This window comes from Schistocerca americana, chromosome 4 (assembly GCF_021461395.2).
Source record: "Schistocerca americana isolate TAMUIC-IGC-003095 chromosome 4, iqSchAmer2.1, whole genome shotgun sequence".
NCBI lineage: Eukaryota > Metazoa > Arthropoda > Insecta > Orthoptera > Acrididae > Schistocerca > Schistocerca americana.
In genome coordinates, this window is record NC_060122.1 from 270,357,798 (window position 1) to 270,385,768 (window position 27,971).

Consider the following 27,971-nt stretch of genomic DNA (forward strand, 5'->3'; position numbering starts at 1 on the left):
GTAATCTGCAATAAAAGACGGGGTTACCCATTGAAGATTTCAAGGTTGCACTCTGCCACCCACGCAAGGATTTGGGTGGGAGTCGAGTGTGGCATCATTGGATGCCCCCTCCGAGAGAAACAAATTGGAATTATAACTTGTTTTGATTCGATGTCGAGGTTTCCAGGTATTTGAATGTATTCAGTTAAAATGACTACTGCCCGCCGCGACACTGGATACCGCGTGTTGGTGTTGAGGGCACGTGACGCGGTAACAAAAGTGTGTAATCGGGGCAGACACGGAAGGGGGATCACCCTAGCCAAGATATGGGGAAATCAGTTGAGATAAGTGACTTTGACAAAGGGCAGATTATTATTATTCAGAGCCTTTGAACGGGTATCTCCAACACGGCGAAGCTACCGTCGTGAGCATCTACGGAAAGAGATAGGAGGACAGTGAAATTACCACTAGGTGCTGTGTGGTTAGCCGTCCACGACTCTTCGCAGAATTTTGAGTTTGGAGGATTGTCTGCTATGTAAAGCAGTATCTCTGCCAAAAGATCGCGCAACGCTGTTCCACTCACATATGTTTCGGAGCACACCGTTCATTGTAGAACATGGAACTCCGCAGCAGACCGCAGCCTCCCATTCCTCCCACTTCCCCGCCCCCTCCTATGTGATCGCATATTGACCCAGTGACATCGTCAATTACGATTGCAGTGGGGACGGGACCTTCGGGATTCGACCGTCGATCAATGGAAACGTGTCGGCTTCTGGTGAATCACATTTATGCTACACTAGGTCGATGGTCGTTTCCACAAACGCAGTAATCGAGGTGAACGGCTTAGCCGAGCGGTCTCGGGCGCTGCAGTCATGGACTGTGCGGCTGGTCCCAGCGGAGGTTCGAGTCCTCCCTCGGACATGGGTGTGTGTGTTTGTCCTTAGGATAACCTAGGTTAAGGGGCTCAGGAAAGGCTCAAAATCATGAAAAGTTCAATTTTTACTTTTTTGCGTTTTCTGAATCTGCAGACTATTACCTTTTAATAGATATATAATTTATTCAATTCCGAAGACTACAACTAATTTTAAATTTTTTTTGAAATGTGTTCTACATGGGCGTGACCCACTGCGGCGCTGTTAAACTGCTGTCAAATGGTGTTATTATTAACGTCCGTGTTCATCAGGTACATTTTAGTGATGTGAGATAAAGTATGTGTTGTGGCTAACCTGTGATGGTTCAATATATATCGCTGGTGTGATTGTCGATTGTTTCATGTTTATTTACTCTGTCGTTATCTCGAAAATATTCGTAATTAATTCTGTTTCTTGAGTCTCTGTTTTGTTGAAGTATAATAATGAGTAAAAGTAAAGTTATTAGAAATCCTCTGAAGGCTTTTAAGAAAAGGAGAAATGTTGGAAAGCCAAAGGTATGTGTTATTACTGTAAACAATAAAGACGATAACCAAGTGAGTGAACCTAACCTCTCAAGTACACCTGCCCATAGCAGTCAAAGTGGGAAAGAAAATACTTCACAGAAGAAGCTTGGTTCAATGAGTGAAAACTATGAATGTTTTATGGGCGAATCGGATGTGAATGAAATATTTGATATGTCGGTTCTCAAAGGAATTTTTTAAAACTGTGTAAGATGTATTCATTGTAGTGAAGTTGGTCTGGAACTCTCCATAATAAAGCACGTAGGACTTGCTAGTGAAATACAACTGAAATGTGATAAGTGTTCATACATGGCCACCTTTTGGAACAGTGTTGCAGTAACTGCAACTGAAGAAAATGGTAGCAAAATCTACGAACACAACAACGAGCGATGCTTGCTTTAGACAAGGAACAACGCCTTCGGGCTGCAGACAGGGCTGTAAAGAGTCTAGAAATACAAGCAAGAGTAAACAGGAGGAGGAACAAGAGGAAGCTGGAGGAGGAGTTTGCAGAGGATGAAGATAATCCATCCTATGGACCTGGAATGCACTAAAAAGTTAATCCAATCTTTGTCGCTCGATTCCCAAAACTTTTATTTTCTCATACTAATTACATGTTTTCTAAGGATCTTGCAAACATATTTGTTTCAGACTTTCAGTGAATGTTACACAGTACCTTCTGCATAATTTAACACAGCCTTTTTCCAAAAAACTGTATATTTTTGAATATATAAATAAAAAATTGCAAAAAATGTTGTGAATTTTCATTACAATTGAAAAAAAATCATCTTTAATAACTGAACTAAAATTTTGTAAAATCCCTGTGTTAAGTTGTAGTACATATTCCAATAAATAATCTGTAAAAAGTTCAACTTCCTACCTCAAATACTTTGTGAGGAAAGATGTAATTTATAAGCGTTATTTTAACATTGCAAGTATAGGGCGTTCCGGAGCCCCTTAAGTAGTGTGTAAGCTTAGAGACTGATGACCTTAGCAGTTGAGTCCCGTAAGATTTCACACGCATTTGAACATTTTTGAGGTGAACGGCGGCTCGAAACGTGCAGCGCGCCACAGACGCTGGTCGTGCATTGTCTTACTGAAAACTGGTGTCTACAGTGTTGTGCAGAAAGCGTATAGCTACGCATCAAAGGATGTCATTCACGCGGGTCACAGTGGCCACAGTGCCCTGGACACGCACCAGCTGTGATTTGTGGTTGTACCCAATAGCACCCCACACCAAGAGGCCTTGCGTTGGCACTTACATCTTGTGCGAATGCAGTCACTGTGACTAATAGTTAGGTTAAGAGAAAAATGGACAAGGATCGTGGGTGGCAGAAGTGAGTCAAATACTCTGGCCCTAAGAATGTGGATAACGCATTCTGAATTGATCTAATGCTGAGCAGACTTTTAATGATAATCTATAGAAGTTTATCATTATAGGTGCAGCTGAGAGCAAGTGGCGATCGAGATCTGTACGCCCCGGCAAGGCCGGAGGAGCAGTACTTTTCCTCCACTTTCATGGGACCTATGGTAGTAATTAAAGACACGCTGACAGCTGCGAACCACCTGTATCCCGTCATGCTTGATGTGTTCCCCGATGTTGATGTCATCACAATTTTAATACAGCACGATACAGGCTACAACGGACAATGAATTTTCAGGTCTTGTAACGGGCACGGCCCGACTACCAATGATTTGGAAAAAAAAGTCCCATAGTGTTTACAATGTCAGCTTTTCCTGCTAGCACTGCAATTAAGGCCTCGTACTTTGAACTGGAATGTAGGTGTATCTACTCACGTGACCAAGACAGTCCCCGCTACGGCCGAGTTTACGGATCGCTTTCTGGGTGTTACAGCTGGAGCTGCTGCAAGCGGAACTGTCTACTAAACAAATACTGTCGCCAGCACTCTGTTTCTGCACCACTGTATATTACCACCAGGTAGAAAGACTAGGAGGAGAGATGTTGCACCGCTGAGGTGAGCCAGCTTGCAGAAAAGAGCGAGCGAGCCCCGCGGCGGGCGGCGGGCGGCGCGGGCAGTTATTTATGGAAGACCCGCCGGATTGGCCGCTCTCGCGGCCGGCGCCGACCACTTAATAACTCGGCCCGCCACCGCGTAATCACCAGACCGCCGGCCGGCCATCCCCTCTGTTTTGTTTTCCGGTTATAAATTAACCTCGTAAGAATTAATAACAGTTTTTAACGGCGCCCTGACGGACCGGCTAACGTGCTGCGGTCTTAATCTGCGCAGGACCGCGGCCGTACCACCGCGTCACGTGTTTATCTAAAGCGGGAATCGCCTGCCGCCATTACGTAGCTGCAGCAGCAGCGGCAGCACCACACACACACTTCCAATAAGGCGGGCCGAGATGCGCGTGGAATTTACAATGGCGAGAGAGCGGCCACCTCTTTTTGCGCCTCTGGAGAACGCTGCCCCGCCACGCTGGGGGAGCACACATTAATTTTTGCGAGCCGTGGAAGCCGAGCGTCGGCGCCCGCGTAAACGCTACCCGCTAAGCACGCGCGCGCCGGCGCACCGCACACTACCTGCCCAAATCGCCGGTAGAAAATTGCCGCAGGCTTGGCGCTTCCCCGCGGGTCAACGATCGCGACTGCGCCAGGGGAACGTGTGCGGCGGTCAAGGCTAGGCTGCTGAACCAGTTCCGGATCACGTTACGTGTCGGGGGATATCTCGCGTCGGACCTCTACCGGGCCCTTGCGCTTCTCATTGCCGTAAACGACCTTAGAAAGAAATTCATTGCTGCAGATTGTAAAAATTATACTGGGAACGAAATTTGCTCCACCAAACTTCTACTATCCCTCACTGACCTTCTCTTTCTCCCCCCCCCCCCCTACCCTCTTCCCTCTCCCCCTCTCTCCTACACACACGCAAATACACCACTTCCCTTCTCTAAAAGTTCGATTGGACTGTGTATTCTGATGTCAGTTGTCTTGCAGTCAGGACATCTGCATTTGCGTGATTACTCTAAAGTTCACGCCGCATGATGTTATTTCTAAAATAAATTTCGCAATGCAAAAAGAGAAAGAAGGTCACCTGTCAATTTTGGATGCAGAGATAGAGCTCGCACAAGATAACTTGACTCCTGCACAAAAACGCATTGACGTTCTCAACGCTGGGCAAGTCCACCCCTCCGTTCAGAGTGGACGGCCAATTTTCTGTCACCTGCTGAGCTGCGCGCTTTGCCGTATGGCTAAAACATTCTCCCCCTGCACTGCAGAAACAGAGGTGTACGCAGTGACACCTGTGCAGCAATCTTCCTCAGACTATTTTAAAGACGCTATTCAGTAAAAAAATACTATTATCTCTCTTCTCATAGCCTTATTTGTCAACTTGTCTCCTGATCTGGCGGAGCAGGGCAAAAGGCCGACATCCTATGACACCAGCAACAAGTCGTCTTGCATTGTCATGCTGAAAACTGGCGTCTAGAGTGTTGTGCAGAGTCCGCAGCTCGTGGTCGTGCGGTAGCGTTCTCGCTTCCCACGCCCGGGTTTCCGGGTTCGATTCCCGGCGGGGTCAGGGATTTTCTCTGCCTCGTGATGACTAGGTGTTGTGTGATGTCCTTAGGTTAGTTAGGTTTAAGTAGTTCTAAGTTCTAGGGGACTGATGACCATAGATGTTAAGTCCCATAGTGCTCAGAGCGCTATACAGAAAGCATATAGCTGCGCATCAAAGGATGTCATTCACGTGGGTCACAGTGGCCACAGTGCCTTGGCAACGGACCAGCTGCGATTTGTGGTTGTACCCAATAGCACCCCACACCAAAAGGCCTTCAGTTAGCGCTTATGTCTTGTGCGAATGCAATCACTATGATGCCGCTTCATCTGTCTACGGCGAAAGGAAATGCGGCAATCATTTTCAAACAAACAGAACCTGAATTCGTCCGAAAACGTCACATAAAGCCATTCCTGTCCCCAGTGACGTCGTTCCATACATCATTGCCATCTCGTATGTATTTGCGCATTCGTCAAAGGGAGGGGAGAAGTGCGAAGGTAAACCTGTGGTGCTCACTGTATGCAATGATTGAGAATGTAGTAACATTTACTAAAAACATTTATTTTTCAAAAGAAAAAACAGACATTACTTATAGTTATTGACTGAATACTGTAAACAACTAACAGTTGGGTTAAGAGAACAATGGATAAGGATCCTGGGTGGCAGAAGTGAGTCATGTACTCTGGCACTAAAAATGTGGATAACTCATTCTAAAAATGGCTCAAACGGCTCTGGGCACTATGGGACTTAACATCTGAGGTCATCAGTCCCCTAGACTTAGAACTACTTAAACCTAACAAACCTAAGGACATCACAGACATCCATGCCCGAGGGAGGATTCTAAATGGTTCAAATGGCTCTGAGCACTATGGGACTGAACTTCTAAGGACATCAGTTCCCTAGAACTTAGAACTACTTAAACCTAACTAACCTAAGCACACCACACACATCGATGTCCGAGGCAGGATTCGAACCTGCGACTGTAGCAGCAGCGCGGTTCCGGACTGAAGTGCCTAGAACCGCTCGGCCACAGCAGCCGGCTTAAACGCATTCTGAATTGATCTGATGCTGAACAGACTTTGATTGATAATCTACAGAAGTTTCTCAATATAGGTGCAGATGAGAGCAAGTGGCGATTGAGATCTGTACGCCCTGACAAGGCCGGAGCAGTAGTACGTTTCCCTGTTTGCTTCATGTGGCGATGTAAATTACAGCTGGCGAGAACGGCGTGGCGAGACATTGAGGCAGCACCTCTGAATCGGACACACATGTTCACTGGTCATACTAAGGACCAATTTGGCTCACTTATACAACAGAGCGCACAAGGAACGTCGAGACTGGTAAACGAAAAACGAATAAGTGTGCCCTCGGCAAACGAGTAGTCCGAGACGCTTTAAGCCACACTATTGGTACACTACGAACTTCACCATTCAGTGTAACTGCTTGTAAGTGAAGTCAGTCTCGGGACAGGTCCCAAGCACCAACCACACATGCCAGAGCTTCTACCAGAAGCTGCTTCCAGACCAAAGTCCAGTAGCCGAGTGCTCTGCACCTCTCCAGATAAAAAAAAAAAATCCGTTTCCCACGAAGTACACGAACGACTCCACCTTGCATGGGGGCTTAATTATTTGTAATGAAAATATTTTTTAAATTTTTTGTAGCTGTGTGTCCGATTACGCTGTTTCGTAAACGGTTGGCCCTGACTAGTATTATTACGCTATCTGACTGCAAAGAACAACAACAAAGAATGAAATGAAAATTTTCGTTAACACAATTAATTAATTGAGTCCCCAGCAACTATGAAACCTACGAAACCAAAGCACAAGTATAACTGTTCTGTATGTGGAAGTATGACTCAACGCACATCTGGCACGGTTCTTCTTCAACAAGACAAGAATTTTTAAATACCAATTTTACTGACGTGATAAAAGAAAATTGCAAATACTATAATTGCGCAAGAAAGCAGAATTAAACTCTAATACAAGAACACACGCCAGATGCTTTGTTGACTGAACCTGTAATGACGCATTATTTAGGACACTGAAATAAAAAGAAACGGAGTTTGTTACCTCATTTATATTGATGAAAATCACTCTAATCCTTACATTATATCTCACACCGACTCTCTACTATCACATCTCAACCAGAACTCTCCAATATCACATCTCAGCAAGCACTGCCTACTAGCACATCTCAACAAACACTCTCTGCTACAACATCTCAGCACAGACTACCCCGAGTCCTCGACAGACACTGACTACTACGAGCTCTCTACAAGCACTGACTTCTACGAGTTCTCTCCAAGCACTGTGGAGGCGGCAGAATAATACTCTTTGGCGCAATCTCTGGCGCAGTGGCTCACTGTAGCCACCTTTCAACCTTCACCCCATCTTGAGCCAATCACAGGGCTTTAGAGGCGCTAAATCTCCCCTCCTACACGCCAGCACAAACTCATGTTGAACCAGCGCAAGAGTTAAGAAACCTACATCTCTGAACAAAAAGAAACCACCAATTACTGGCTTTTTTAAGTTTTCGCAGAGGGGAGGATGGTTTTCTCCAAAGTCGTGTCACTTCCCGTGGCAACAAGTGAACAGATATGATCTTAAAGATCTTCATCTAACTCGCCTGTGTCTTGAAGCATGTTAGTCTTAGCTATGAGGCGTAATAAAACTTCTGTCTCTAAACATTTCAGACGCCGGAGTTTCTTATACAACTGATGTGGCCGATGGAAGTGTGTCACCGGCCTATTTGCAGTATCGGCGAACACGAAAACTTGTGAATTTTAATTACGTGTGAATAGAACTGGGGAGAAGAGAAATTTGTGGCACAACTTGACTAGGAGAAGGGATCGCTTGGTAGGACTTATTCTGAGGCATGAAGGGATCACTAATTTACTATTGGAGGGCAGCGTGGAGGGTAAAAATCGTAGAGGGAGACCAAGAGATGAATACATTAACCAGATTCAGAAGGATGCAGGTTGCAGTAGGTACTGGGAGATGAAGAAGCTTGCACAGGAGAGAGTAGCATGGAGAGCTGCATCAAACCAGTCTATGGACTGAAGACCACAACAACAGCAGGCTGTTTACAGTACACTGTCCATTCCGTGTCTTCGAGGCTTAAAACGATACGAACTGTAATATACAGTATTTTTTTTAGTAATCAACGTTCTACATCTACATCTACATCTACATCCATAGTCCGCAAGCCACCTGACGGTGTGTGGCGGAGGGTACCTTGAGTACCTCTATCGGTTCTCCCTTCTATTCCAGTCCTGTATTGTTCGTGGAAAGAAGGATTGTCGGTATGCCTCTGTGTGAGCTCTGATCTGTTTGATTTTATCCTCATGGTCTCTTCGCGAGATATACGTAGGAGGGAGCAATATACGGCTTGACTCCTCGGTGAAGGTATCTTCTCGAAACTTCACCAAAAGCCCGTACCGAGCTACTGAGCGTCTCTTCTGCAGAGTCTTCCACTGGAGTTTATCTATCATCTCCGTAACGCTTTCGCGATTACTAAATTATCCTGTAACGAAGCGCGCTGCTGTCCGTTGGATCTTCTCTATCTCTTCTATCAACCCTATCTGGTACGGATCCCACACTGCTGAGCAATATTCAAGCAGTGGGTGAACAAGCGTAGTGTAACCTACTTGCAGCGGTGTACCGTAGGTGTCTAGAAGAGCGTAGCGTTCCAAAGGATTGGAAAAGGGCACAGGTCATGCAGAATTATGGAACACGTATTATGTTCGAGTATAATGACTTTTCTGGTGACGAGAAATCTACTCTGTAGGAATCGGCATGGGTTTCGAAAAAGACGATCGTGTGAAACCCAGCTCGCGCTATTTGTCCACGAGACTCAGAGGTCCATAGACACGGGTTCCCAGGTAGATGCCGTGTTTCTTGACTTCCGCAAGGCGTTCGATACAGTTCCCGACAGTCATTTAATGAACAAAGTAAGAGCATATGGACTATCAGACCAATTGTGTGATTGGATTGAAGAGTTCCTAGATAACAGATTCTCAATGGAGAGAAGTCTTCCGGAGTGATTTCAGGTGTGCCGCAGGGCAGTGTCGTAGGACCGTTGCTATTCACAATATACATAAAAGACCTTGTGGATGACATCGGAAGTTCACTGAGGCTTCTTGCGGATGATGCTGAGGTATATCGAGAGGTTGTAACAATGGAAAATTGTGCTGAAATGCAGGGCAAGTTCCTTCGCATACTCTGTGTAAAATCGAACTGGTATCCCATCAGGTCCAGCGGCCTTTCCTCTTTTGAGCGATTTTAATTGTTGCGTTGGTATCGAGACTTTAAAAGTCACGCTAAAACGGCGATAACTTAACGACTGAGATTGACCTTCCTGACGTCCGAGTTACAAACCGGCTGGTTACGGGCGGAGGTGACGCGGCAGACAAGGGCGTACCCCAGGCGGTCACGCGGCCAGCAGCGACGCGGCTTGAGGAATTCGTCCCGCAGGGCCGTTCACGGGGAACGGGCCGCGTCGTTTGCTTATCAGAGTGCGGGGAGGCAGAGCGGCGGAGCCCGGAAACGGCGCCGGCCGCCCGCTTTACGAGGCCGGCTGGCCCGGCCGCCACCCGCCGCGGACCGTCGCAGCGCGGCCACCCACGAGAGGCCATTTCACGGGCCGCGGCCGTGCCGCTGTTCCGCCCACATTGGACACGCCGAGCCGAGCCGAGCCGAGCCGCGCCGCGCCGCCGCAGGCACCGCCGTTTGCCGTTCTGTGTCGCCTGGCGCCGCCGCCGTCTCGGCGGCGGCGGTCACCTCTGCGCCACTCTCCAGTTCCCACACTGCGGAAGGACGCTGCTGGTAGCACTTGCACAGTCTGGTCTCAACACACTCGCACTTCCGCCTGTGGTGAGAATGGCACCTGAACACGTGCTCTAGGAAATACACAGAAGCGCCAATGAAAAAAAAAAAAAAAGTGTCTGGCGCAGCAGTTAGATCGGTTACTGCTGCCCCAATGGCAGGTTATCATGATTTAAGTGAGCTTGAGCGTGGTGCTATGATCAGTGCAAGAACGAAGGGACGCAGCATCTCCGAGATAAAGACGAAGTACGACCATTTCGCGAGTGTACCGTCAATATCAGGAATCCGGTAAAACACCAAATCTCCGACTTCGCTGCGGCCGGAAAAAGGTCCTGCGAGAACAGGGCTAACGACACCTGAAGAGAATCTGTAAGTAGGCTGTTTAGGTTTTTACATTGGTAACGCCACGTAGCGCTCTGTATATGTAAGTAGGCTGTTTACGTTTTTATATTGGTAACGCCACGTAGCGCTCTATATGAAAATCACTGACTGTGCTGTGTACAGTCTGTGGCTCGTTAGCATTATTGTAATATTCGCTATTGTAGTGTTGGGTAGTTGGATATGAACAGCGAGTAGCGTTGCGCAGTTGGAGGTGAGCCGCCAGCAGTGGTGGTTGTGGGGAGAGAGATGGCGGAGTTTTGAGAGCGGATGATCTGGACGTGTGTCCATCAGAGACAGTAAATTTGTAAGACTGGATGTCATGAACTGATATATATATATATATATATATATATATATATATATATATATATATATATATATATATATATTAGCCGAGCCTCAGGTACAGGGCGGGTCGCAGGTGGCGGATAGCGAACGATCCATCAGATATGGTGGACAGCTGCGAATAAGGGGAAACCCAAATAAGCAGTCCCTGACCGAGGCGGCAGCATCACGAGGGTGTGGGAGGGTGACTTTTGGCAAGGGTCACACTCATTCAAAAACCACAGAACCCGAAGACGTTGCTGTGTCATGGCGAGTAAGTGCCGCCATTACAATAAGCACTGTCAACACCCAAATCCAGGACGCGTCTGAAGTGGGAACCATCGGCATCCTGGTCAGCGTCTGTTCACACAATGTGCGGCTGGTCATAATGCGCCAGGAACTAACAATCCCTGGTTCTAAACACCCAGTGGAAACACTGGACCAACTTGATTGCAAGCAAGTATGACTCGTGCAAGTAATAACAACATTACCCCAGGTGGTAACCAATCCACCCATCAACAGATGGCAACCAGGAATTCGGATTCTGGGGAACCTGGACTTACACGATTACATCAGAGAAAGTCGGAGCTCTCTGGCAAACTTCTACTTAAAACACCTACATACATTGGAACCTTTAACATAAATACATTAATCCAACCAGGAAAACTTCTAAACCTTACAACAGAACTTGAAAAGCAAAAGATAGTAATACTAGCTTTACAGGAGACACGTTTTACAGATGGAGAAACATCAGATTATGGCAACTATCGCATCTTTAAGAGCAAGACGGATAAACGAATCGGAAGAGGAGCCCCCCATCTCGGGATGGCGTTTATCATACACAAGAGCGTGCTCAGCTCCATCAAGGAAGTTACTCCCGTAAATGATAGGATAATGACGATGCGCTTACTATGTGCCAACAAAACATACACAATGGTTAATGTTCATGCTCCCACAAACGGAGACAACAAGAAAAACCCCATAGATACAGAAAAGTTCTGGGAAAATTTGGAGAATATAATGGCCAAGATTCCAAAAGATGATACAAAAGTTCTACTCGGCGATTTTAATGCCCAAATTGGTAGAGAGAAAATCCACCAAAAAACCGTAGGCAAATATCCTGCACACAAATTTACCAATAAAAATGGTACAAGGCTCGTCGAACTATGTAAGCAGAATAACCTGAAGATAATGTCAACATCTCTAAGAAAATGTCCAAGAAAACAAAAGACATGGAGATCTCCTATACAACAAATTGTCGAGTTTCAAATAGATCATGTGGCGATTTCATACCCAGTACAAAAAGAAATTTACGACGTCCAAGTACGCAGAGGAGCAAACATTGATTCAGACCATTACCTAACTAGAATTAAAATCAAGTTTACAGCACGAAGAAGTCATCAGAAGATAACAGAAATACAGAAATATGACACCAAGAAGATTAAAGAATCTAAAGTAAAAGAAGAATGGGAGAAGGAAAAGACAAACACATGGGAAGAATTTCATTCTAAAATCACGCGAATAGCTAAGGAAACTATTCCCTTGAAAAAGATATTCAAACACCCTTGGTGGGATTCAGACTGTGAAAATGCATTGGAAAGGAGAAAAAAGGCATTTCAAGAATATAACAGTAAAAAATCACAAGAAAGTCTACATTTATTTAACGAGGTTAGAAAACAGGTTTCAAAATCTATTAGGCAAGCAAAAAGGAAGTACACAAAGGCACAACTGGTTGCCATAGAAGAAAATTTCCAAAACTATAATACAAGAGACTTCTACAGAACTTTCGCAGATAAAATACGAGGCTATATCCCTCAAAATTTATGTTTCAGAAAACCAGATGGTAAATTAGCCCTAACAAACCAGGAAAACTGTCAAGTATTGGCTCAATATTTTTCTAACCTACTAAATTGCCCAGAACCTAGTTTAAGGTTTCCCAAAGAAATCTGTGCCAACGCTCAACCGGATTCATTACCACCAACACAGGAAGAAATCAAATGTCACATTAAAAACTTAAAAAATAATAGAACATCTGGCGAAGATGGCATTGTTGCAGAGCTATTAAAAAACCTAGGACCAAAGACGTTGCAAGAGCTCACAAAAATAATAACAAAAATATGGGAAACAGAAAAATTACCAGAGGATTGGAAATGTGCCCTTATTCACCCGTTACATAAAAAAGGAGACAGAACAATAACTACAGGGGAATCTCACTTTTACAAGTCACCTACAAAATTCTCTCAACATGCCTGCTGAAAAGAACACAAGAGCAGCTGGAACGCCAAATTGGTGATTATCAAGCAGGCTTCCGCCCCGGTCGCTCATGCATAGAACAAATATTTAATTTAAAGACAATATTAAAACACAAAGCAATTGGAAATGCCCCCATAATTTGTAGTTAGTGACTTCAGTAGTTCGAATCTTTTATTTAGCTGGCAGTATTGGGGCTCGCTGTATTGGAGTGGTTTGAGTAACGAAGATTTTTGTGAGGTAAGTGATTCATGAAAGGTATAGGTTATTGTTAGTCAGGGCCATTCTTTTGTAGCGATTATTAAAAGTCAGATTGCGTTGCTCTAAAAATATTGTGTGTCAGTTTAGTGTTGATCAGAATAAATAAAGAGAGTAATGTCTGAGTACGTTCAGTTTTGCTCAGCTGTTTGAAAAGCAAATAATGTAAGAGGTTTATCAGCACAGTCATTCTTAAAATTTTATAAGGGGACGTTTCTAATCGTTCAACGGGACAGAAGTGGATTGCATTGCTGGGCCATCGACAAGTGTCTGCGTGTGAAGCAATTAACGAAACATCATCGATATGGTCTTAAAAAAAATGGCTCTGAGCACTATGCGACTTAACGTCTGAGGTCATCAGTCTCCTAGAACTTACAACTACTTAAAGCTAACTAACCTAAGGACAGCCGACCGGAGTGGCCGAGCGGTTCTAGGCGCTTCAGTCTGGAACCGCGAGGTTAGTTAGGTTTAAGTAGTTCTAAGTTCTAGGGGACTGATGACCTCTGAAGTTAAGTCCCATACTGCTCAGAGCCATTTAACCTAAGGACATCACACACATACATGCCCGAGGCAGGATTCGAACCTGCGACCGTAGCGGTCGCGCGGTTCCAGACTGTAGCGCCTAGAACCGCTCGGCCACTCCGGCCGGCGATATGGGCTTACAGAGTCGAAACATGTTGCCTTGTCGGACGAGTCTCGTTTCATTTCGTATCGAGCGGATGGACGTGTACGGGTATGGAGACAAGCTCATGAACCATGGACCCTGCTTGTCAGCAGGCGAATGTTCAAGCTGGTTGAGCCTCTACAGTGGCGTAGGGCGTGTGCGATATGGGACTCCTGATACGTCTAGATACGACTCTGAGAAGTGACACATACGTAAGCATCCTGTCTGATCACCCGCATCCGTTCACGTCCGGAATTGCTACGGTGTGGGTCCAGAAACATTGTTCTGAGTTTAAACACATCCGCTGGCCACCAAACTCCCCAGACATGAACATTATTGAGCATATATGGGATGCCTTGCAACGTGCTGTTCAGAAGAGATCTTCACCCTGTCACACTCTTACAGATGTATGGACAGCCCTACAGGATTCATGGTGTCAGTTCCCTCCAGCACTATTTAGACATTAGTCGAGTCCCTGCCATGTCGTGTTGCGACACTTCTGGGTGCTCACGAAGACACTACACTTTATTAGGCAGGTGTATCAGTTTCTTTGGCTCAAGACTGAGGTTGGGGAACCACGACATAGGGAAGTTAGTGCGCAGACAGGACAACTGGAACTCTACGAACAACGTCGCCGACGAAGCATCGCGAGCACTACATGCGGCATACAAATTGGAGAGACCATATCCTAGAATAATACAGGCTCCACAACTGACAGATGATCAACACATAGTAAACGGCACAGGTACAAAAACAGACTCTGACTCGGATGCCATACCACACACAGGAAGTGAATACGAGATACACGTACAAACGTAGTAAAAGTAAGCTAAAGTTCTCCAGCACTAAATAGAATCAGCGTAAAAATATAACTCTCAATGTACTTGGTTGTTATTTCATTTCGCAACATGTAGCAACATCTGAAGATGTGACATTTCTTCTTCCTTCGCTGCATCAGATGTGACTGTCTCGACGTTTTTACCGCGTCCTCGCATCTGATGCACCTGAGTATGACAGTGTCTTCACTGCTTCCTTAATTTTGGAAATACATTGTAACCTAGTTAATCAGTACATTATTAACTGTTACCACAGTCAAGACAACATATGTAACAAATGTGTACATAACACACAGAAGGTATAAAGGAAAGAACTCTCATGTCGTGTCCAGTACTTGCACAGCTATATAAACAGTTACCTAAAGAAAGGAGAATGCCTCTCCAGTAGACGACCATAATGGTTGTAGCTAATAGAAGGCCAGTTACACAATAAAACCTACCTATTTCAAACAATTATGTGGTGGCCACAGTCTTGCCATATCCAGATACAACGGCAGTGGCTTTATTATTGTAGTTAGTCAAATCCCTGCAATATTTTTGAAACACGGATTTTTTTCCTTCTGTATCAATCCTGAAATGTAACTAAACCTTATTTTACGCTTTACAAGCAAACTCTATTTGGTGAACCCAATAAAATTTAACATCCCATGAGATCAAGTCTGTTAGACTTTTAGAAGCACAAACGGACCGTTCATATTCGTTGAGAGTTTTTGTTCTGGATACTGCGACACAGTGAATAGAATTTATCATTTGTAATAAATCTTAGCTCTTGAAGTTCTTTTGCTTCCTTCCTGCTGCCGAGCTGCTGTAAGACCCGTTTCTCGCAATTTCCAGCCGCCTCTTTGCGAGTCAGTCAACAGACGCAATATGAAGAGCTCTCGGGCGCCTACGGAGAGCCGTTCCTTTCAGATTTTTAAAGGGAGGCAAAGGAAAACCATGCTGCAATCTGCAACAAGTTTTTGAGGATCAAGCGAGAAAGGTGAGCATCGTATAATACATCTCAGGACATCATAAAAACTACGCTTCCGTGGCAAATAAGGAAAAGTCGTCTTTCTTCTAAATATGGTACTAAAGGATCTCCCTTTAAAAAAGAGAGAGAAAAACGGAATGGTAAGGAATTAAACCTATTCCGGATAAATGTATGCGTTAGCCGTGATGTTCCAGTAGCTATCAAGACTCCAGAGAGTGGCATGGAAGATGGTGGAAGTATCCATATAGGTACTGCAATAAAGCAATTATGACACCCGATGCCGATAAGTAACAATCGAAGCTGGTAGTACATGATTTTTGGTAAGTGATAGCCGGCAACTGTGGCCTAGCGGTTCTAGGTGCTTCAGTCCGGAACCACACTGCTGCTACGGTCGCAGGTTCGAATCCTGCCTCGGGCATGGATGTGTGTGATGTCCTTAGGTTAGTTAGGCTTAAGTAGTTCTAAGTCTAGGGGACTGATGATCTCAGATGTTAAGTCCCATAGTGCTCAGAGCCATTTGAACCGTTTGAGAAGTGATAGCGTTATTCGAAAGTTGTGCCAATAAGTGATACGCAGAAGGCGCAAGCTTTTGCCGTACTAATAGCCCTCAAAGCACTTTAGAGATTGAAATTAGAATGAATACCCTTAGCTGCATGCAGGCGTTGATATAAGTCAACGAGGACAGTTGAAAATGTGTGCCCCGACCGGGACTCGAACCCGTGATCTCCTAAGGAGCTGCATGGTCGCCGATGGTATCTGTTCTTACGGACATGTCCGAAAGAACAGATACCATCTTAATATATATATATACTTCAGAGATTGTCTGAATAGAGAATAAAGGGGGAAACATCAAATTATCAGTAGTTATACAAGTAAATGAAGTTCAAGATACTAGATACATCGATCTTTACTTCTTTAAATCTGTTTGCTACTGAAAACCAAACAAACTTTATTCTACTCACATTCACTTTATCAATCCTCGAAAATAGGTTGGTTATGAGAAATTATTAGTGGAAGGAAGCGTGGTTTGTTCGCTTTTCCCTCTTCAGTATGCAGTTTTTATGCCAAGGTAAGGTAGAAGAACTGATTAACATTTTAAAATAACTTTTCAGATTATGCCATTTTTTACATTCTTACAAGAAGTTTTTTTTAAATTGTACACTACCTCAGAAAAAAGTGAAGCAGCCAGAAGACATGGTCGAACGTGAGTGTAAATTCGTAAAAGTACGCACCATCAGCGGGTATGTAGATGATTAGCTGCAATTCTGTGACAGGTACCACGGTCACCAGAGTGCATTAGCGTTATTCATTTTTAATATTGTTACCAGACGTGGTACGGCATGAACAACGTCAGCTTTTGAGTGATTACTGTGAAGGAAACGGAGATCAGTCGTACACGTGGGAGACAGCGTTATCAGCATCTATCAGTGTTTGAAAGAGGCCTCATCGTTGTCCTCAATTTGTCCAAGTGGTCGTATCCCGCAGTATCCAGGTTTGTGGTGTAATATACCTAAAGGCCCGTCCACACGCGCACATCAAATCTGCGCAGACAGATCGCTGCGTGTGGACAGAAGATTTGCACCAACCTGAGGTGTGTGCAAACCTGGAAGTTGGAGTTGGAGGTTTGAGCGAAACCTCTCAAATCTGTGGGTTCAAACCACATCTGCGCAGACAAGTTGGAGCGTGTGGACAGGAGATCGCCGCAAATCTGGCGCGAAACAGCTGTTTGCTCAGTCAAGTGTTTGTATTTGTGCGCACAAGGCATTAAAATGGCTGACACTCATCAGTGTTCTCGAGAGTTTGTTAGTGAATTCATTGAAATATATAGAAACCACCCATGTTTCTGGAAGATTAAAAGTAAAGAATATAGTGACCGAGACAAAAAGACAGCAGCATACAATGCTCTAATTGAAAAATTGCGGGCAGTTGACGCCTCGGCAAACAGAGAAACAGTAATAAAAAATAAAAAAAAATCGTTGCGAACTGTTTACCGAAAAGAGTTATTCAAAGTTCAGAAATCTAGAAGTCTGCTGTAGGAGTTGATCAAGTATACCAGCCAACGTTATGGTATTTTGATCTGCTTGGCTTTCTTAAGGTTCGCCCCGCAAATCTCGCAGTAAATTTACGTGAGAAATCTGCTTTCGCTTTAGCAGCCACTGTCTACACCATTTTGACCGCTTTCTCGATTTCCTGCGGTTGGTCTGAATGTTTCTTGCAACACAAGTTGCGAACAGAGACCACAACAGAACTTCCTTCATTTCTATATTTCAGAATAACTGAATTAAATTTTTGACGTTTACGGGGAGCGTAGTCGCTTGCCACTGATATTTCTTTTCTACACCGATAGATGGCGGGCGAGTAGTAGATTGGGGTTTGTGTCGTATGAACACACCACATTTGCAGCGATCTTTTGCATGTACAGACATCTGCGCCGATGTCTGCGCAGACAGATCGTTGCGTGTGGACCGGGCTTCATATACAAAGACTTAATGAAAACTTCGATTTCCTGACATCGTGTAGTACAATATCTCACTTTAAAATGATTGGTATTGTGGTGATTCGTGAATTTCATAATAATGACACTAAATTGGAGACTAATTAGCAAACACTATTGCAAAATAAAACAAACGACGATGTATTTTAACAAACTGTCGCATTCATTGTAGCAATGGGAAAGACTTGTATTAGTGAAAATGGTAAGAATAAAATACACGGTATTAATCACCAACTGTAATTATTTAAATAATTGGACTTTTACAAATGTAGTTTACTCATTCAAGAAGTTATTCTGTCGCTTTCAAATGAAGGCACATATTGTAAAACGTAAGTTTAGGATGAAAACTGTAAAGAACATTCCGTCTTAATGACTTTATTAATTAAACTCGTATAGTTGTGACCAGATATACGACTAATTATACAATTCTAGGCATCTGTTACAAATTCTGTCAATCGAAACCTGTTTCGTTTTACTCTCTTGGCTTCAATTATTGTTAGGAATGTGTGTCGTTGTGTAATTAGCGTGTATTAATTAATTTTGTGAAGTTCATTGTTGTACTCATATTTAGATGGAATTTTCACATTTAAAAACATTTTTATATTATAAATTTCACATATTATTCAATTCTGTAATTTTAGACGTTTTATTCTGTGTAATCAGAACATCTTAGCTTTGGAACTTTTAATTGGAAATACGATTAAAAATATGTTGGTATTATTAAGTAATAATAGTCCAAGTGACCATCCATTATTTAGAATATATAAACAGGGAAGCAGCGAGGCTGCTGGGTCGGGCAGTTTGAGCTGATATCTCGAAGTGCAACCTGTCTTAGTTACTTGAATATTATTTCACTAAGATTTTAAAGTGTGAAAAAGTATTTTTCTTGATTTGTGATCCGGTCAGTTGTTTTACGAAGACATACTGTACAACTCGGCCTCTTTGCAATGTGTCATGATGGATTTGATCAGCTGTTACGGACGGAAGAATAAATGTTTGAAGACTGGAACCGATCATATTCACTGTAAACCATACACTTAATGAAGATCCAGGTAATCTATGAATATTTCAGTTATGTGGAGAAAACTATCGTTTTAACCTTCTACTTATGATTCTAGATAACATCAGACGACATGCACTTTTGATAAGTCAATTCATCTGTTTTAGAAGTTTTGAGGATTACCTCGAACCTCCGACGGCGGGAGCCACGCAGGTCACAGAAAGGCGCCCCAGACCGCGCGGCTACCCCACGCGGCTTTCTTCATTACACTCTCAGTTTCTGAATCCATAACGGATGAGAGTTTTATTTATTACCTTTTCCCCGAATACTTGGTTAGTTCGCACTCTAGGTTGTTTTTTTTTGGTTGGTTTTGGGGTTTGATGGGGGCTAAACATCGAGGTCATCAGTCCGCACTCTAGGACCTAACATGTTAAGGCTGTTGTCACGGGTATGTTAAACACTTGGTATTTGTCCCACGACCTAAACAAAAATGTCGTTACGCCATTGAGTACACAGAAGGGCTGTTCCACCATCATAATGTCCTACGACTGCCCGCGACATGCGCTACCAACACGCCATTCGCGGTTACAGCGTGGACAGCCTCCTGTAAAGTTTTACCCACGTTTCGCACAGTTTTTGAAGCTCTCACTTACTATTGCCAAGTACCGTTGATTGTCTGCAGCAACAGGAGTAAATTACGGCGAAGAAAGCTTGAGCTATGAAGTTTCATATTGTCTTGATCGCGTGCAGGTACACTGGATTACTAGTTTCCATCTTGTCTAGCTGCCATCTTCAGATCCATGGAGTACAGCTTATGAAATCATGCTGTACACTGGGGATCTGAAGATGGCAGCTTAGTCTTGTGGAAACTAGTAACACAGTGTATTGTCGGGTATTTATTGTAAATTAAGACATGGAGCGTGAGTGTCGTGATAGCGAGGCGCGTGACGACAGGCCTGTGTGACGTGTGTCGGCAGATGCTGGAGGCGGAGTACGACTGCGCGTGCCCCGGCCCGCCCCCGAAGTTCCAGCTGCCGCCCCCGCCTCTGCCGCCGCTGCTGCTGCAGGAGGCGGGCTGCAGCGCCGACCACGCGCTCTACTCCTGCGACGTCCTGCCGGTGAGTCTACTGTACAACGGGTGCTGCACTGCTGGCGAGCGAGGGCGGAGCTGCGGCACCGATTAGTGTAACAATGAGAGAGCTCGTCGATGAAGTTTCGCGCCGACAGTCTTCCGACTCTATCAACAGGAGATGTCCTTTTAAAGCTCGTCTGCTATTTACGCAGACTGTGAAAGTATGGAATAAGTGGCTTTCAGAGGTTTACCTGCCGGCCGGTGTGACCGAGCGGTTCTAGGCGCTTTAGTCTGGAACCGCGCGACCGCTACGGTCGCAGGTTCGAATCCTGCCTCGGGCATGGATGTGTGTGATGTCCTTAGGTTAGTTAGGTTTTAGTAGTTCTAAGCACTGGGGGACTGATGACATCAGTTGTTAAGTCCCATAGTGCTCAGACCCATTTGAACCATTTTTTAGAGGTTTACTGTCATTGTTCTCTAACATCACTGACCTGTAGATCTTCTGTCCAAGATTTAGGAGTTCGTCCATTGTAGGTCCGCAGCTAGTGGTCTAGTGGCTAGCGTTGCTGTCTCTAGATCATGGAGTCCCGGGTTCGATTTCCGGCCGGGTTGAGGATTTTCTCTACCCGGGAAAGTGGCGAGACTGGACTGTGGAATGACTGGGAATTTGTACGGGCGCTGACAATCACACAGTCGAGTGCGCCACAAACTAAATATCGACATCATCGTACTACAGATTTTTCGTCGCTAGTAATGAATTAAGTAACCGAAGAGGACAGCGGGGAGGTACAGACCAATGAAATTTAGTAGATTCTGAACGTATTACTTTTCTAGAGGTTGGGCAATCGCTGCAAAAATTGTACAAGGTGAATAAAATCTTGTGCATTGGTTATTAAAATACTTTTATTAAAAAGTCATTGCCGGTTTCGCATCAGTAGAGATACATGTACAGGTGATCTGGGCAAGAATTAAAACATTACAGAATTACTTTGGTTATAAAATAGATAAGTACGACTATAAAGCTCCATATATCAGTGAAAGCTGAGCTCTACAGGATTTTTAAGGTGTCATGGGGGGGGGGGGGGGGGGAGGGCACAGTGATTGCTTAGAGCCAAGGCATCGTTCATCGTCAGGATGACGGAGGCAATGGAAATGGAAATGAGTGTTTGGCGTCATTGACCGGGAGGCCTCTTGCGGGGCAGGTCCGGTCGCCTTGGTGCAGATAAAACCCATAGCACGCTAAAATTGGTTGTCTATGATCAAACTGACTGGGATCGCGCAGCACATATAAGTAATAGGAAGCCGGATAAACATATTTGAATTTCTGAATTCCGTATGATTATGGAACTAATTAAAAACACCACATTACCATGTCTGAACTTCGAGAGCTAAGTATAATAGAGGCTCGAGTGTCTTAACGTGCTGCATACAGCATAGAAGTAAGTACGCACGGAGGCAATGGAAATGGAAATGAGTGTTTGGCGTCATTGGCCGGGAGGCCTCTTGCGGGGCAGGTCCGGCCGACTTGGTGCAGGTCTTGTTACGTTCGACGCCACATTGGGCGACCTGCGCAACGGATGGGGATGAAATGATGAACAGCACAACACTCAGAGCCTGAGCGGAGAAAAATCTCCGACTCAGTCGGGAATCGAACCCGGGCCCGTAGGATGGCAGTGCGTCACGCTAGCCACTCAGCTATCGGGATGGACGCGGAGGCAATATAAACTAGAGAGCCGCGCGGGGCAGCCGTGCGGTCTACGGCGTCATGTCACGATTCGCGCGGCTGCCCCCGTCGGAGGTTTGAATCCTCCCTCGGGCATGGGTGTGTGTATTGTCTTTAGCGTAAGTTAGATAAGTAGTGTGTTAGCTTAGGGACCGATGACCGCAGCAGTTTGGTCCCATAGGACTTAGCACAAATTTCCAAATTTAAACTGTAGAGCTGGGTCGGTATTATGAGTGTACGAGGTGCCACTAGCACGAGTATCGGACCAAACTGATACTACATACAGGGTGATTCACGAAGATATGCAAATACTTTAATATGTTATTCTACAAGTAAAACTAAAGAAAACAGTTCATATAAACATAGGTCCGCAGATGTTTGGTTACGAAGTCACGGCTAATAAAATATTTTGTCTGAAATTTAGCAACTCCGCTAATATGAATCCATCTCAAAACGGTATGAGGTTGAAGTCATTTTGTTGTTACTGATCTGCTGAATGTAATGAAACATTTCCCCGACGTGTATCTGCAATAGTGGTACAGGCTCTATCAGCAAATTTTTCTAACAACTAATCCCCAAAAACAGCATTTCGGAGCAATTTCCAAAAGTAATAGCCTATAAGATACGATGTAAGATTTATTATTTATTTAGTGACCCGCCTTGTTTCTCACAGGTAGCACCAAGTTCCATGGCCGGTTGATTTCTCTGGTGTAGCTGTAATAGATTACAAACTCTCCTTGCAAATCAGTCTTTCTCTTAATGAAAACCTTATCAAGATCCTACAGCAGTTCCTGACATTGGTCTTCACGTACAGAGAGAAAAGGGCGTTGGGGAAATTTAATTTATAATATATGTAGACTGCATAAAACTTTACTGTACTATTCTGTGATTAAGTGAACTCAAACGGTTATGAAAAGAACTGAATTAAGCATGAATGATGGAGCCACGACGAGGCTGCGCCTGCGTACCATCACATAGCGAAGAGACTCCAAGCACGAGTGGGGTAACTGGCTGCCACTGGCCGTCCTGTATCACGGCGACGCAGGACGTTCGTGGTACGGAGCAGTGGGAGGAATGGCTCAGTGCGCGCACACCATTGGATCCGCCAGATCCAGCTTGACCGCTATCGATGACTGACAGCAACTTGCAGTTCCATTGCCAACTTTCCAACGCCCGTGGGGTGGTATCAAAAATGGCTCTGAGCACTATGGGACTCAACTTCTGAGGTCATTAGTCCCCTAGAACTTAGAACTAGTTAAACCTAACTAACCTAAGGATATCACAAACATCCATGCCCGAGGCAGGATTCGAACCTGCGACCGTAGTGGTCTTGCGGTTCCAGACTGCAGCGCCTTTAACCGCACGGCCACTTCGGCCGGCCTGGGGTGGTATCGATACATGATATTACACTCCTGACGATACAAGAATTCTTGCTCTTACGAGCAAATGTAACGCATTCATGGTTAAAGGATAATAGTGATAAGATTTGCTGATGACATTCGTATCCTCAATGAAAGAGGTAGTCTGGAGAGCCTGTTGAATGAATATAACAGTCCAATGAACGCACACTGTCGATTGAGAGTAAACTGAATGAAATGTGAGGCTATCGACGACTGTTGAAAATGAAGTGGATTGATGAGAAATGAGGCTCTCCACAGAATCAGTGATGTGAAATATGTGTGGAAAGCAATGACATAGTCGCATTATTTGTGTACTGTGTATATCTTGTCGGTGATTAGGTTCTTAACAGTGTTGACAGTCTTCGTATGTACAACGGGCGCAAGAAACTTCATACCCGTGAAAGCGCGCCTCTTTCGTTTTGTACACAGATCTTTGGGGAGAGAGTATTTGGGTGAGATGTCAGTGGATAATCCGATTTTTGAACTGACTCATAAGAGAACGTATTATTCAACGTGACTTTTGACCACAGTGCAGTTTGGTGTGTTTAGCATTATCAAGTAATTGCCAAAGTTGAGAGTGACAATGAGTGACATATGAAGTGCTAATACTGACTCAGAATCCCGGGCCAGTTCGTCTTCTCTCGAATCAGTTACTGCAATGCTTTTTATTTTGTTCGCACACACAAACACACACACACACACACACACATACGAGCGCGCACGCACTCACACAACAGAAGTATGTACACACGCTTACACATTGTATAACTTTTGTTAATTACTTAGTTAAATGTTCCATAGATCATTTGAATGACGCTTTTATCGAAATGATGTCCAATGAGTCAGTTTACAGTATACGTATATATGATTAGTTTTACCATTAATGAATATATTATTCATTTCTCCTCATGTAACTACACTTAAAAACCAGATTTTTTTCACTTTCTGAGCCGTTGGTAGTGTCAATAATGGGTAATAAAGGTATTTATTTCCTGTTGCTGTTGTACGTTTTTCGCTATTATGACAGTTGAAGCATTGTCACATAAGATCTTGTAGAATTTTTTCTAACGTGAACCATCAAGTGGAACGCTTAATGTGCATATGATCCTAAAGACAGCCTGTGTTCCTTTCAAAAAAGAAACTACAGTCATCAACACGAATGTTCTCTTGAACACCGGAGTACTTTATTTGGCCTATTGGAGGTCCTGTTAGCGGCAATAGCCCTTGACTTCTTCCGACTTTTGAACGTGCCTACCCAGTCAGGGCTTATCGTTTAACATGAAATATACAAAACACGGTATGGCTTGGCAATTTTCGCACCACACAACTTTGCCAAAGGTGAAAGAAATGATGAGTGAGAGGATAAACGCTAATACCGACTGAGGATTCATATCACAGCCAGTTCCTCTTGCTAGCTGTCGCTCACACTAATTCTTTTTAGTTTCATCCAAATAAGCATCCCCGTCCCTCTTCGTATTTCCTAGTATGTTGGTCGAATATTTCTAACTTAAGGTCTTATCTCCCTAGTACGCTACTATTAACCTAGGCCTGTTGACTGGTTGGTTGATTTGGGAGAGGCGACCAAACAGCGAAGGCACCGGTCCCATCGGATTACGAAAGGACGGGGAAGGAAGGCGGCAGTGCCCTTTCAAAGGAACCATCCCGGAATTTACCTGATGCGGTTTAGGAAAATCGCGGAAAAGCTAAATCAGGATGACCGGATGAGGGTTTGAACCGTCGTCCTCCCGAAAGCGAGTCCTGTGTGATAACCACTGCGCCACTTCGCTCGGTACCTAGGCATGTGACGAGCATATTATTCAAAGAGCGCCCCTCACTAAGCATTATACCGATCGCATCAAACTGAGTTCTCACATCCACGAACTACGTAATTGCTTGAGAGTACTAAAAACTGTCCTCAGAATCGTGCACAAAAATCTAAATTACTATTCACTATTGCCGGAATTAAAATAACTTCTACTTCGAATCTTGATAACTGAGGTAAAAGGTATGGAAGGGAAATCTGATGGGAAAGAGACAGGAAGGAAATTATGACTTCCTGCGAAAATCATGACTTTAGTCGCACAGGGCATTGCGGCAATCCTACGGCGAGAGCTGAAAATTTGTGATGTGCCGGCCTTCGTACTTCGTATCTCTTTCCGATCCCGTTTTCTGTCCATACTTTTCACCGTATTACGCATTAAATCACCAGCGGCTTCATCGTTTGTGGTATCTGTTCTGTCCGAAATGTCCGTCGAAACAGACAATGATGGAAAAAATCGCAGTACAAAAAAATTAAAGGTTAACGTAAGCGCGACATAAGCCACTGCAGATGTGAACTGCAGGTTCATTAATAACCAGCGTACGTGCCAGAATCTTGAATGAATGAATGCAAACGGGCATGTTTTGTGTTGTACAGGTGCCGAATGTCAGTTTGTGGGATGGAATTCCATGCCTGTTGCGCTTGGTCGGTCCATACAGTCACGGTTAATGCTGGATGTGGATGACGCTGTCCCTTACATGCTCGACTGGAGACGGATCTTGATGATGGAGCAATTCAAGGCTGTATGTCGACACTCTGTAGATAGTGTTGAGTTACAAAAGCGGTATGTAGGCGAGCAGTGTCCTGTTGGAAAACACTCCCCGGAATGCCGTTCATAAATGGCAGCACAAGTCGAATCATCATCAGAAAACACAACCGATCTTCACTCCCCAATGAGCTCTCGCTTAGCACCACTGTGGTTGCAAATGGCAGTGGTCTGAGGTCAGTGGAATGTACACTACAGGATGTTTGGCTCGGAGCTGACCTTGAAAGAACTGCTTTGTAGCAATTCCTTGTGTCACTGTGGTGGTAGCGTCTGGAAGACTTCCCCACCTAGCGAGAGCTAGGTTTGGGGAGAAGTCGATAGGGAAGATTTCTGGTTAACGTTTTGCCTCTCATCCTCTTAAACACTTAATTTACTGTTACGTGTTTCTAAGGGCTGTTCCAGTGGAGAAACATTTAGTCCGCAGCTCGTGGTAGTCCGGTAGCGTTCTCGCTTCCCGCGCCCGGGTTCCCGGGTTCGATTCCCGGCGGGGTCAGGGATTTTCTCTGCCTCGTGATGACTGGGTGTTGTGCGCTGTCCTTAGGTTAGTTAGGTTTAAGTAGTTCTAAGTTCTATGGGACTGATGACCATAGATGTTAAGTCCCATAGTGCTCAGAGCCATTAGAAACATTTAGAAAGAGCACCAACATCTGTTTGGCTAATAAATGTTGGTTCAAATGGCTCTGAGCACTTTGGGACTTAACTGCTGTGGCCATCAGTCCCCTAGAACTTAGAACTACTTAAACCTAACTAACCTAAGGACATCACTCACATCCATGCCCGAGGCAGGATTCGAACCTGCGACCGTAGCGGTCGCGCGATTCCAGGCAGTAGCCCCTAGAACCGCTCGGCCACTCCGGACGGCGCTAATAAATGTGTTTGTGTTAATAACTGTCATAGTTAGATATAAAAGGCAGTGGTTTCGCCAGAAGTAGACCCCGCCCACTTTGCCGCAGTTAGGGACATGTACTGGCCCCGTTCAGGGGGCTTGCTAAGAAGTAATGAATTGTATCTAATAAATAAATTATTGTAACGTAATATAATTGAAGCCACTGCAGCATAGTGTATTGAAATTTCCATTGTTTTTCATTAGTAAATAAATGGCTCAGAGCACTATGGGTCTTAGCTTCTGAGGTCATCAGTCCCCTAGAACTTAGAACTACTTAAACCTAACTAACCTAAGGACATCACACACATCCATGCCCGAGGCAGGATTCGAACCTGCGACCGTAGCGGTCGCGCGGTTCCAGACTGTAGCGCCTATAACCGCTCGGCCGCTTCTGCCGGCTTTCATTAGTAATGTCTGTTCTTTGTAGTCTAGATAACAGGCCATAATGTAATAGCAGATGTAAAAAAAAGAAAAGAAAAAAAGAGCAGAGAGATGTGTCACTGTGGTACCAACTGCTGCTCAGATTGCTGCTGCAGGCGCAGTAGGATGCGCCAGAGCCATACGCCGTACAGTCTCAAAGGCAATAAACGCGCACCACCCTTACAGACCGTATTTAAAGCAAGCCTGATATGCGTCCTCATAGCGGCACTACTAGCGCCACTCTTTGGCGACTGGCGCGAGCTTAGAGTTGACATCATCTTTCAGATCTAGAAAGATTATGTCTGCTCCAATCGGATCTAGAAACACACCAACCAACTTTCGTATAGTTGCAGAATTCCTTCTTGAGTGTTGCGATTTTTTTCGTCGGTGTATATACTTCGATTTTTGTCGCAGTCATTAAATAAAGGGACTGTTCGAATACTTATAGGCCTATGTATTGTAATTAACACGTCCGTTCAGCAAGTACTTCGAAGCTGCGGTCCATGACGCAAAGGTTTCCCTGCGGATCGACCAACTGCTACAGATACGGTGTATGTTTGACTGTGTTGCGCAAAAACCGTCACGGCCGCGCATTTGACAAACGACAGCCGTCGCGACCTCGTTAGTTACAGCCGCTGAGAGCGGAGCGGAGCAAAATGCCGTCGATTGGTGAATACCGTGACGCCGCCTTTGCGGCGGGTTGCGCCCGCAGTGCAGGCTGGCTCTAGGCCTTCAACTATTGTCACCTGCGTGGCGAATTTCTCCCCTCCACTACCCGGCCAGGGCCATTCGTCTGCGGGCCGGTGGGCCTTTTGGCGCGGACCGTCTTCCGCGTTCTCCGGCGCGGCCGCTGACGAGTGCGGTGTAAACTGTCCGCTCTTACCTGGCGGCGCCTTTTGTCGGCAGACAATCGCACGCGCAGCGTCGCCTTTGAAACGCCGCCGTCGCTGCGTACGCAGGGTCCG

At 44.9% G+C, this 27,971-nt stretch overlaps 1 protein-coding gene across 1 annotated transcript in view; it reads left to right on the plus strand.

Moving 5' to 3' along the window:
- LOC124613116 overlaps positions 1–27,971 on the plus strand; it is a 166,367-nt gene that overhangs the window by 92,004 nt on the left and 46,392 nt on the right. The window contains exon 2 of the mRNA XM_047141727.1: positions 19,898–20,038. Coding sequence (XP_046997683.1) covers positions 19,898–20,038 — 141 coding nt within the window. The remainder of the gene's footprint in view (positions 1–19,897; positions 20,039–27,971) is intronic.